This window comes from Podarcis filfolensis (genome assembly GCF_964270895.1).
Source record: "Podarcis filfolensis genome assembly, chromosome: 2".
NCBI lineage: Eukaryota > Metazoa > Chordata > Lepidosauria > Squamata > Lacertidae > Podarcis > Podarcis filfolensis.
In genome coordinates, this window is record NC_139605.1 from 7,972,451 (window position 1) to 7,984,752 (window position 12,302).

The 12,302-nt window shown below is 47.8% G+C and overlaps 2 protein-coding genes across 6 annotated transcripts in view; both read right to left on the reverse strand.

Annotated features, from left to right (window-relative positions):
• The window catches only part of LOC310756746 (uncharacterized protein), a 1,375,527-nt gene that overhangs the window by 299,031 nt on the left and 1,064,194 nt on the right, over positions 1–12,302 (reverse strand). The gene's annotated exons all lie outside the window — the stretch shown is intronic.
• On the reverse strand, positions 1,996–10,631 carry LOC310756813 (uncharacterized protein). Of its 5 annotated transcripts, none has more exons than XM_083601619.1 (4): positions 9,801–10,631; positions 7,001–7,761; positions 4,279–4,414; positions 1,996–3,229 (listed from the first exon to the last, which is right to left on the reverse strand). In XM_083601619.1, the coding sequence occupies exons 2-4, from the start codon at positions 7,733–7,735 to the stop codon at positions 2,505–2,507; spliced, it is 1,596 nt and encodes a 531-aa protein (XP_083457745.1). In that variant the 5' UTR covers positions 7,736–7,761; positions 9,801–10,631; the 3' UTR covers positions 1,996–2,504. The 5 variants fall into 5 exon arrangements, with proteins under 5 accessions (XP_083457745.1, XP_083457743.1, XP_083457747.1 ...); XM_083601617.1 differs by having other exon boundaries at positions 1,996–3,232; XM_083601621.1 differs by having other exon boundaries at positions 7,010–7,761; positions 9,801–10,629.

Here is a 12,302-nt window from a genome sequence, read left to right on the forward strand (position 1 = left end):
CCGCTCCGGTGGGAAGGTAAATGGCATTTCTGTGCGCTGCTCTGGTTTGCCAGAAGCGGCTCAGTCATGCTGGCCACATAACCCGGAAGCTGTACGCCGGCTTCCTCGGCCAATAAAGTGAGATGAGCGCCGCAACCCCACTGTCGGCCATGACTGGACCTAATGGTCAGGGGTCCCTTTACCTTTTACCCAGATACATAGGAGGCCAATATGTGTTTTGATCTGTCTTCAGATTCTTCTTGGTGCTAGCTGGCTATTTATTTATTGGATGTTTCAGGTAGCTGTTTTTAACTTTTTTCTTTTCTATAATTTTTATTAATTTTCTACTTTACATTTTAAAGTATTCAAACAATAATACCATAACACGTCATATTAAAAGGCAATTAGAAATCATGACTATTCCTGCATTGCATGGGTTGACCTTCCAACTGTACAATTCCAAGGAAGGTAAATGGCGTTTCCCTGTGCTCTGGTTTCCATCGCAGTGTTCTGTTGTGCCAGAAGCGGTTTAGTCCTGCTGGCATCATAACTCGGAAAGCTGTCTGCGGACGAACGCCGGCTCCCTTGGCCTGAAAGTGAGATGAGCGCCGCAATCCCATAGTCGCCTTTGACTGGACTTTAACCATCCAGGGGTCCTTTACCTTTTTTTTTTTACAATTCCAGGCAGAGGGCCTTCTCGGTAGTGGCACCCGCCCTGTGGAACGCCCTCCCATCAGATGTCAAGGAAATAAATAACTATCTGACTTTCAGAAGACATCTGCAGGCAGCCCTGTTTAGGGAAGTTTTTAATGCTTGGTGTTTTACTGTGTTTTTAATATTCTGTTGGGAGCCGCTGAGAGTGGCTGGGGAAACCCATCTAGATGGGTGGGGTATAAATAATAAAATTATTATTATTAGTATCCATGTTTGGAATGAGATGGAATGTGTCCCCTCCCGGCTTCAACCACATATCCACAGATACTGCCGCAGGCCATCTGAATCCAGCTCACATACCACATATAAGAGCATAAGAGCCTGGCAGCTGAAGAAGAAGAAGAGGTTGGATTTGATATCCCGCCATTCACTCCCTTTTAAGGAGTCTCAAAGCGGCTAACATTCTCCTTTCCCTTCCTCCCCCACAACAAACACTCTGTGAGGTGAGTGGGGCTGAGAGACTTCAGAGAAGTGTGACTGGCCCAAGGTCACCCAGCAGCTGCATGTGGAGGAGCGGAGACGCGAACCCGGTTCCCCAGATTACGAGTCCACCGCTCTGAACCACTACACCACACTGGCTCTCAGGCTGGATCAGGCCAAGGGCCCATCTAGTCCAGTATCCTTTTCTCACAGGGGCTGAGCAGATGACCTGATGGGAAGCCTGGAAGCTGAGTGTAGCAGCAAATCTCCCCTCCTGTAGTTTCCAGTGACTGGTATTCAGAAGCACTACTGCCTCTGGGAATCACTCCAACAAAGCACAACCTCCTCTGAGAAATATTTAACATGTTTATTGTTGTTGTTGCTTAAAACCAACCCTGAACACATTAACATATCAGCATGCAAATCTATCCAGAGGAGAAAGATCTGTAAAGGACAGTTTGCTGCCTGCTTAAATAAATACGAGGTGAATATAACAGTACATAATGTTTTTTTAAGAAAAAAATCAAGGAAAACTCTCTTTTTATGTAGTTTTTGCATAAGGTGGCTGCTGACACAAAACTTTTATATATCTGAAAAGCAGCTGGAATACTGCCTCCTTTGGCAATTTACCATATTTTTTGCTCTATAAGACTCACGTTTTCCTTCCTAAAAAGTAAGGGGAAATGTGTGTGCGTCTTCTGGAGCGAATGCAGGCTGCGCAGCTATCCCAGAAGCCAGAACAGCAGGAGGGATTGCTGCTTTCGCTGCACAGCGATCCCTCTTGCTGTTCTGGCTTCTGAGATTTAGAATATTTTTTTCTTGTTTTCCTCCTCCAAAAACTAGGTGCGTCTTATGGTCTGGTGCGTCTTATAGAGAGAAAAGTACGGTAATTGCTTGCTGGAGAACTGGCAGGATATTTTCAAATGTTTGCTGTGCTCAGGATCTGTTCTGCTTCGATTCCAATTTTTGAAACAAACCCCACCTCCCACACACCATCCAACTTCCAAGATGCATCGCCAGACTTTATTTAAAGTACAATGGAACCTTGGTTTTCTAGCGTCTCGGAAGCCGAACGTTTCAGTTTTAGAACGCCGAAAACCCCGAAGTAATTGCTTCTGTTTTTGAATGTGCCTTGGAAGTTGAACGGCTTCTGCTGAGGTATTTTCCATTTTCTCCGTTCAAATTGCAGACCGCCCTTTGCGCATTGGTTTTCGAACGTTTTGGAAGTCGAACGGTCTTCCGGAACGGATTACATTTGAAAACCGAGGTTCCACTGTAACAGGGTTTTGATTTTTTTGCTAAACTCTGAGCATTTATACAGTTTCTCCACTGTGAGAGGGTTCTCCGACATGGTAGTCGTGCCTGTTCTATGTGTGGGGAAAGCTTCTTTTTTATGATTTCTCCCCCGGGTGCATTTTCTTATGCGAAGTGAGATGGTCGCTCCGACTGAAGCTCTTGCCGCACTCCAGGCATTTATACGGCTTCTCCCCTGTGTGCATCCTCTGGTGGACAGTGAGGCGGTAACTCCGGCTGAAATTCTTCCCGCACGCCAAGCATTTGTAAGGCTTCTCTCCGGTGTGGATTCTCTGGTGTGAGGTGAGGTCCGTGCTCTGACTGAAGCTCTTCCCGCACTCGGCGCACATGTACGGCTTCTCCCCCGTGTGTGTCCTCTGATGTAAAGTCAGGTGGTCGCTCCGGCTGAAGCTCTTTCCGCACTCCGAGCAGGTGTAGGGCTTCTCCCCTGTGTGGGTTCTTTTGTGTGCGGTAAGGTTTGACACTTGGATGAAGCTCTTTCCGCACTCAGAGCACTTGTACGGCTTCTCGCCTGTGTGGACTCTCTGGTGGGCCTTCAGGCTCGATTTGCAGCTGAAGCTTTTGCCACACACAAGGCACTTGTTCGGCCTCTTTCCCTTCTGCTGGCTGAGGAACTCGTGGAAGTTGCCGACCTGAATGGCGACAGACTTATTCCTCCTCTTCTCGTTTGGTTCCAGATTCCTTCTCGGCTGCCTGTTTGGCCTGCCTCGATCTTCAGAGTGCTCTTCCACCTCCCGATGCAGAAGTGTTTCTGAAGATGCTGCGTCTGGTTCCACCTCGATCTCGCCGTCCCACACAGCTCCTGCTGGGATAAAGGCAAAGAACTAGCAAAAGAAGGAACATTTTATCACATGTGGTGGGAATGTAAGAAAGTGAAAAACCTCTGGGAAATGATATATAATGAGATGAAAAAGATGTTGAAATATACATTTATTAAGAAACCAGAAGCATTTTTACTTGGCATTGTGGGAGACGATATAAACAGAAAGGACTGTAAGTTGTTTTTATATGCAATGATGGCAGCAAGAATATCAATGGCACAAAAATGGAAGCAAGGAGAACTACCGATGAAAGAAGAATGGAGGGTGAAATTGATGGACTATGCAGAATTAGATAAACTAACAGGAAGGATTCGGAACCTGCGGAACCAGAGATTCTCAGAAGACTGGAGTAAATTTGCGGACTATTTGAAAAGTAATTGTGATGAACAGATCACGCTAGTAGGTTTGCAATAAGTTTTGTAAGGTGAATTATTTGAAATATTACAAAAAAAACAATGAGGTGAATTATTAGTTAAGGGTAATTAAAGGTAGTATGAAATTAAGAAATGCATAAGTGACAAAGAACGGAAAATCATCAGAGGCATTGACGGAAGTCCAAAAATATTGTATAAGATGAGAAGTTAAGCTGTATGAATGTTGGAATTAATATGTTAAAAAAATTAATAAAAATGTATATATAAAAAAGGCAAAGAACTAGCAAGAGTTCAAACCAAGAGACTCTAATTAGCAGAGGTGATCATTAGCAAATAGGTGAGGAATGGAAAAGCCCTCTCGATGCTGGTGAACTACAGCTCCCAGCAAGCACAGCCAATGGTCAGGTCTGGTGGGAGTTATAGTCCAGCAACATCTAGAGTCCCACAATTCTGATCTACAAAGCAATAAAGCAGAGGTGATTCCCCAAACGTCTTGTCCTGTGAAGCACTTGAAGGTTGGGTCTTGGGTGACCACTTTATGAATTTTCTACCTGTTGTAGCATCTAGCCCAGCCCCCTGCAATGCAGAGGTCAACCAAGGGAGCAACTACAGAGCGCTGAAGAACTTGGGCGCAAGCAAGGCTTGTCCCTCCTTACCCAGCAGGCCGGCCTCTTCCTCATCAATGTCATCGTCATATTCTTGCTTGGCCTCCCTGCACAGCTGCCTCTGCTCGACCCCAGATGGGGCCTGGCCTGCCTCAGAGGAACTCAGAGCTGCCTTCTCAAAGACCACCTGAAACAGCAGAGAAGAACCTTTTTGAGATCATAGTAGAGTTGAAAGGGACTCCAAGCCCACGCAATGCAGGAAACTCAGCAAAAGCATCCATGACGGATGGCCGCCCAACCTCTGCTTAAAAAGGAAGGAGAGTCCAAAACCTCCTGAGGGAGTCCCTTCCACTGTCAAACAGTTCTTACTGTCAGAAAGTTATTCTTGATGTTTCATCAGAATCTCCTTCCTTGTAACTTGAAACCATTGGTTCGGGTCCTACCCTCCGGGGCAGGATAAAACAAGCTTGCTCCATCTTCCATGGGACAGCCCTTCAGATGTTTGAAGGTGGCTATCTCCTCTCCTCTCAGTCTCCTGTATCAGGGATGAGGAACCAGTGAACCTCTGGTTTCTGCTAGACTAAAAGTCCCATCATCCCCAAGCATTTAGAGCAGCGGTTCTCAGCCTGTGGGTCCCCAGATGTTGTTGGACTACAACTCCCATCATCCCTGAGCTCTGGCCTTGCTACCTAGGGGTGATGGGAGTTGTAGTTCAACAACATCTGGGGACCCACAGGTTGAGAAAGGCAGATTTAGAGAACTGGAAGCTGAGGTGGCCTCTGTGGCTAGCAGTGCCTTTTACCAGCTATGGTCAGGAAGCCAACTGCAGCCATTCTTGGACAGGGGTAGCCTGACCACAGTCATCCAAGCGTCGATAGCCTCCAGACGCAATTATTTCAATGTGCTCCATGTGGGGACATTCTTGGGTCTGGTCTGGAGGCTCCAGCTGGTGTAAAATGCGGACTGTTGATGGGGACAGACTACCGCCAGCACATATACCCTGTTGAACTTTCAGTGCTCCCTGAAGCCTTTTTTAAAAAAAATCCAGCAGGCAGTTTAAGTCTGATTTTATACTTTTAACTGATGTTTACCTTTCCTGTACTGTATCTTAGTAAACCACTTAGAGACTACTGCATTTAAGCAGCATACAGTGGTACCTCAGGTGACAGATGCTTCAAGTTACAGACGCTTCAGGTTACAGACTCCGCTAACCCAGAAATAGTACCTTGGGTTAAGAACTTTGCTTCAGGGTGAGAACAGAAATCGTGCGCCAGCGGCAGCAGTGGGAGGCCCCATTAGCTAAAGTGGTACCTCAGGTTAAGAACAGTTTCAGGTTAAGAATAGACCTCCAGAACGAATTAAGTTCGTAACCAGAGGTACCACTGTATAAATGGCTTAAATAAAAACAAGCAAGCAACAGGGTCAGGAAGGTAATAAGGGGTTAATTATTCTTCCCCCCTCCCAAAAAAAAATCCTGAAGGACAAATTAGGATTGAGTTTCCCTAGAAAACAGAACTCCTTATAGAAGAAAACCTAATGGAGTACTTGCACTTATAATTTATTATAGTTTTAATTTATTGCACCTTTTCCTCCAAGGGGCTTGAGGTGGCGTGCATGGCTCTTCCCCATCTCATTTAACCCCCACAACAACGCTGCGAGGTAGGTTAGGGTGAGAGACAGTGACTGGCCCAAGGGTACCCAGAAAACTTGCTGTGAATTCATGGCATGCTGTACGTTGAAGGAAAATTATATGAAAATGATGTACTGTTGGTATTGAACACCAAGTAAGTTAGCAAATATCAGGTACAAATATCTGTTGGAAATATAAAGAAAAAGAAGGCACTTTTTATCTTATGTGGTGGACATGTAAGGTAATAAAAGCATTCTGGGAAATGATATATAATGAATTGGGGGGGAAATAAGCAGAGGCTTTTCTGTTAGGAATTTTAAAGGTTACCCAGCAAACTCCATCTGAAGGAGTGTCTCCACCCCCCTCGTTCTGCCCGGACACAGGTCCAGTGCCGAGGGCCTTCTGGCGGTTCCCTCGCTGCGAGAAGCCAAGTTACAGGGAACCAGGCAGAGGGCCTTCTCGGTAGTGGCGCCCTCCCTGTGGAAAGCCCTCCCACCAGATGTCAAAGAGAACAACAACTACCAGACTTTTAGAAGACATCTGAAGGCAGCCCTGTTTAGGGAAGCTTTTAATGTTTGATGCATTACTGTATTTTAATATTTTGTTGAAAGCTGCCCAGAGTGGCTGGGGAAGCCCTCCAGATGGGTGGGGTATAAATAATAAATTATTATTATTATTATTTTTACCGAGTGGGGATTTGAACCCTGGTCTCCCAAGTCCCAGTCTGACACTCTAACCCATGGGAAGGCAAACTAAGGCCCGGGGGCCGGATCCGGCCCAATCACCTTCTAAATCTGGCCCATGGATGGTCTGGGAATCAGCGTGTTTTTACATGAGTAAAATGTGTGCTTTTATTTAAAATGCATCTCTGGGTTATTTGTGGGGCAAAGGAATTTGTTAATATTTCCCCCCCAAAATATAGTCTGGCCCCCCACAAGGTCTGAGGGACAGTGGACCGGCCCCCTGCTGAAAAAGTTTGCTGACCCCTGCTCTAACCCCTATGCCACGCTAGCTCTCCGGGGTTGTGAGTTTGTGCCTCACCCGGAGCATACGTCGACCCACACTGCTGTTGCACTTTCAACACCACCAACTTCAGTATGTCTCACCTGCAACCTGGCAACGAATTCTGCCAAGTGGCCTCACCTGGCTTACCTGCCTCTCAGCCTCTCGCTGCCTCAGCAGGAAATCCTCCGCCAGGGTGACAGCTTGGCAGCAGGTCTCCGGGCCACATTCCCTCACCCAGCCCTGGATCTCGGGCGGCAGAATAGCCAGGAACTGCTCCAGGATCAGCAGCTCCAGGATCTGCTCCTTGGAGTGCCTTTCAAATCTCAACCACCTGCGGCAGAGTTCCTGGAGTTGCCTGTAAGCCCCTCTCGGCTCCTCGGCCTCCTGGTAGCAGAAGCGCCGGAAGCGCTGCCGGTTCTTCTCCTGCTTCATGGCATCCCCTCGCAAGATGGCCGCCTTCACTTTCTCATAATCCTCCCTGTCTCTGGCCTCCAAGCTGATAAAGGCCCGCTCGGCCTCTCCACTGATGGCCGGCAGGAGGTGGGCCGTCCAGTCCTCCGTGGGCCACCGGCAGGCTTCGGCCACTTGCTCGAAGGAGGCCAGGAAGGCCTTGGCGTCGTCCCAGGGGGTGGGCTCTTCTGGTGGCGGAGGGGATGCCCAGCACACTTCTTTGGGGGTCTCCACCGTCCTCAGGAACTCCCGCCACTGGGCTTCCCAGTGATGGAGGGAGTCCTCGGCCGGTTCCTGCTTCACGGCTCCCCGGGGTCTCCTCTGCAGGAATTCCCCGACACCCCTAGCCTGGAGGACGTGATGGGCTTTTCCTTTTCCTTCCGCTGAGGTGGGACCTGGAAGTTCTTGCTCCTCCATTTCCATCCCTCGCGCAAAAGAGGTGCGTCAACCTACAAAAATGGGGGAAGAGATCAACGAGAAAGGAAAAGGAGAACGAGCACAAGGTGAACTGACGTAAGATTGTCTTCATCGGATCCCAGAACTCTTAAAGAGTCAAGAAGAAGCAAGGGGGCTTATGAGCTTCCCGTCTCTTTGTGTTATCCCCACAACAGAGGTAGGTTAGGATGAGCAACTGCGGCTGGTTGGCATCCGTCTTGTCTCGAGAGACAATGGAGTGCGCCTCCGTGGGTGAGGTCAAACTGCTACGTCAGCAGCATCAAAGCACAGCTGTCAACTTTTCCCTTCTTTTAAGGGAAATTCCCTTGTTCTGAATAGGATTCCTCGCTAGAAAAGGGAAAAGTTGACAGCTATGAACCAAAGTGACCTCCCTGGGGTGCAAACCTTGGCAGCGTGTCTGAAGATCCTGGGCTGCCCAGAGGACAAGACCCATCTCTCGGCCTCACTGGTGTGGTCCAAAGAAAAGCAGAGCAAGATGTTTGGCACCAGCTTGGAAGGAGGCAAACAAGGCCCCATCCAGCCCCATTAGGGACTCAGGATTTGTGTGGGGTTTGCTCCTGACTCTTTTCTTCTCCTGAATATTTCCCGCAAGGCAGCAGAGGTTTAGGATCAGAGCTTTCCTTCTCCTAGATGGGCTGCCTTCTACAGCACGCGCAGAAACCAGCTTCTTGGCTGTTGGGCCCATTCTTGGTCTCATCTGTTCCACGGAGCCTGTCTTTACCTGCAGGAGAAGCCCCTAACTCACCGAGGGTTTGAGACCCATCGGCTACGCTCACCTGGTTTAGTCGGCCAGTCAAATACGTTTCCCAGGATTGCGGCTACGTTTCCCAGGATTGCGGCTGCTGTTGCATGCTGACAGCTTTTAAAATTTTATTATTATTATTATTTTCAATGCAAAATTACAACAAAAGTTACAAACATTGAATCCAAAATAAAACAGTACAAGCAAGAAAAACAAAACGCAGAGAAAAAAGAACACAAAAAAACAGAAACACACATCTACAAATAAAACGGTATCATCATTCTAATCTAGTCATTACATACATATACACATATTGACTTCCTTCCTTTGTTCTAAGACCTCAAAATTTTTACTCTTTCTAAGTTTTTGTGTCTAATATAGATTACCTCTATCTTTATACTTTTTACACCATTTTTCTCTTTCTTTACCCCTGCAAAGCATCATTCATTACATACCGATAGGCTTACTCCAGAACAATGTTTTTTCATATACTCTTTAACGCATCCCCATTCTTTTAATAATTTATGGTCCAATTGTCCCCTTATGAATGCTGTGAGTCTTGCCAGGTTTATATATTCACAAAATTTAATTTGCCATTCTTTCATTGATGGAATTTTTCTCCCTTTCCAATTTTTTGCTATGAGCATCCTGGCAGCTGTTGCCGCGTAGAGGAATACTTTCCTATGATTGTCAGGGATATCGTTTGTGATTATACCTAAAAGGAATGCCTCCGGTTTTTTACTAAAATATATTTTAAACATATTTTTGATTTCTTCATATATTTCATATATTATTTTAAACAATTTTGGAATGAAATGTGTGCATGCTGACAGCTTCTAGGCGCCACAGGTGAGAGCTGAGTGAAGGCTGGGGACAAAAGGTAGGCAAACTACCCCAGGAGCATGACATGCCCCCACCAGAGATACCACCCCTCCCCTTATACACAAAGCGAAAAAAAAAAATCACATCTACTTTCCCTCTGGTGCTGCCCTTCACCCTTGTCAGTGGCCCGTAGGAGGCAGCCGCAAAGGGGTGGCACCCCATGAGCTGAAACAAAGCACCCCCCACCTGCCCTAAGAGAAATAAACACTGCCTGGAATATCCACCCACTTGGGTCTTCTTCGCTTATCAAATCGGGGGCAGCTGAATAGAAAAGGAGACCCGACACTGGGATTCAAAAAAAAGAAGGGAATGGGATGTGTGATGAGTTTGGGGGTCCTTGGGGAACCCCCTCCCCTTTTCTGCTTCCCACCCCCTTTACTGGAACCAGCTTCTCCCCATCCTTTTTACCCAGTCAGCTGTCCATGCACCTTCCAAAATTCAGGATTTTTTTCTGCCCTCCACTCTCTCCTGCAGCTGCAAAGGAGGCCAGGGGTGCAGCAACAACACCCTCCTTTCCCCACCCCACCCCCTTCCTTAATGCTCCTTGGCATCCCTCTCCTGCTCTTTCTAGGAAAGCAACGCTCTGTCAGCTTAACCCTTTGGAGGAAAGCCCCATCAGGGCTGCAAGGCTCCAAACCGCAGGAAGGAGAAGGGAGCGTGGCAGTTTTCAAAGGACCTGCATTTTCCAGGCAGTAATTCATTCCCCAGCACCTTAAGAAGATTTTTCTGCTGGATCAAGCCAATGTATTGCAAATGTCACCGTGCGCACTACATAAGAACGATGAATACTGGGGGAATACATGCATCTCCCTGTGAATCAAAGTTTCTTTTTGGTTTTGGTTTTTCGTTGCTAGTCCTCATGATAGTGAAGCTGTGCGTGTCAGCATTCTGGCTACTGTTGCTGACATCTCTCTCCCTTCCTGCAGTTTCCAGCAAGCATTATGGCCTCCAACTGTGGCTTGTTGCCATCGATAGCCCTTGTCCTCCAGGTATTTGTCTAATCCTCTCTTAAAGCTATCTAAGTTGGGACTCTTGTGGGAGTCCCTCGGTCCAGTATATCTGAAGGAGAGTCTCCACTCCCATCTTTCTGCCTGGACACTGAGGTCCAGCGCCGAGGGACTTCTGGCGGTTCCCTCACTGTGAGAAGCGAAGTTACAGGGAACCAGGCAGAGGGCCTTCTCGGTGGTGGCGCCTGCCCTGTGGAACGCCCTCCCACCAGATGTCAAAGAGAACAACAACTACCCGACTTTAAGATGACATCTGAAGGCAGCCCTGTTTAGGGAAGCTTTTAATGTTTGAGGCATTACTGTACAGTGGTATCGCGGGTTAAGTACTTAATTCATTCCGGAGGTCCGTTCTTAACCTGAAGCACCACTTTACCTAATGGGGCCTCCCGCTGCCGCCACACGATTTCTGTTCTCATCCTGAAGCAAAATTCTTAACCCAAGGTACTATTTATGGGTTAGCAGAGTCTGTAACCTGAAGCGTACGTAACCCGAGGTACCACTGTATTTTAATATTGTGTTGGAAGCCGCCCAGAGTGGCTGGTGAGACCCAGCCAGATGGGCGGGGTATAAGTAATAAATTATTATTATTACCTTATTATTATTATTATTATAGCTCAACTGTGCACTGTGTGGAGTCCTTTCTTTTATCTGTTCTGAATCTTCCAACCTTCAGCATCATGGGATATCTGCAGGTTCCAGTGTTACAAAAAGGTGGGGAAAAGTTCTCTCTATCCGACTTCTCCAACATCCATCTTCGTTGTAAATGGATCGGGTAGCAAGGGGAAGAGGGAAAGGCTTGGGCCTCATTCACACCACGAGTTTAAGGCTCTATGTTGGCTTGTGTTTGTCTCCAGGGACAATGGAGTGCGCCTCCGGGGGTGAAGCAAAACTGCTTCGTTAACAGCACGAAAGTGACCTCCCCGGGTCACAAGCCTGGGCAGTGACCCCCCCCACCACACACACACACACACACACACACACCTCACTGATGTGGTCCAAAGGAAAGCAGAGCAAGATGTTTGGCACCAGCTTGGAAGGAGGCAAACAGGGCACCATCCAACCACCTTAGGGACTCCGCTCTGGATTTGTGAAAGGGTTTTCTCCTTAGCCTTTCCTATTCCTGAAGGCGTCCTGTGAGGCAGCAGAGCTTTAGGATCAGAGTTTTCCTTCTCCTAGATGGGCTACCTGCAGCACATGCAGAAACCATCTTCTTGACTGTGAGATTCACTCCGGATCTCACCTGCTCCATCCGCCACAGCCTGTCTTTGCATGCAGGGAACATCCCTAACTCACTGAGGCTTTGAGACCCATCGGCTGCCCTCGCTTGATTTAGCCAGCCAGTTGGAGCCGTTTCCTGGGTCATGGCCACTGTCGCATGCTGACGGCTTCTAGGAGCCACAGGTGAGAGCTGAGTGCAGGTGGGGACCAAAGGTGGACAAACGACCCCAGAAGGAGCAGAACATGACCTCCACCAGAGGTACCGCCCCTCCCCTAACACCCCATACGCCCCTTAAAGCGCTAAGATACCGTATTATCATGGCTGCCCACAAAGAATTCTGGGAGATGTGGTTTGTTAAGGGTGTTGGGAGTTGTTAGGAAAGACCTCCTGTTCCCCACACAGTGCTACAATTCCCAGAGTTCCCTGGGAAGAGGAATGAATAATTGAAGCACTTTGGGGACTCCTCACAATTCTCCGCACCCTTAGCCTACAGCTCCCAGAATTCTTGGGGGGGCGGGGGGGCCATGACTCTTTAAAGTGGTATCATAGTGCTTTAAGCATATGGGATGAATGTGGCCCCCGAGACACAATTCTGCAGCAGAATGCCACTTCTCAGCCATGGTGATTGGTGTCCTTTGGGGTTGACAGGGTAGAAAACAGGGAGCCCACAAGTTGTAGTAGTAG

Excerpts from the sequence above, each read along its gene's own strand:
- LOC310756813 (XM_083601617.1), bottom strand. The coding sequence starts at position 7,735 with ATGGAAATGGAGGAGCAAGAACTTCCAGGTCCCACCTCAGCGGAAGGA. Across the intron at positions 4,415-7,000 it reads CTGAGAGGCAGGTAAGCCAG|GTGGTCTTTGAGAAGGCAGC; the intron begins GTGAGGCCACTT and ends CTGCTGTTTCAG. Across the intron at positions 3,233-4,278 it reads GGAAGAGGCCGGCCTGCTGG|CAGGAGCTGTGTGGGACGGC; the intron begins GTAAGGAGGGAC and ends CCTTTATCCCAG.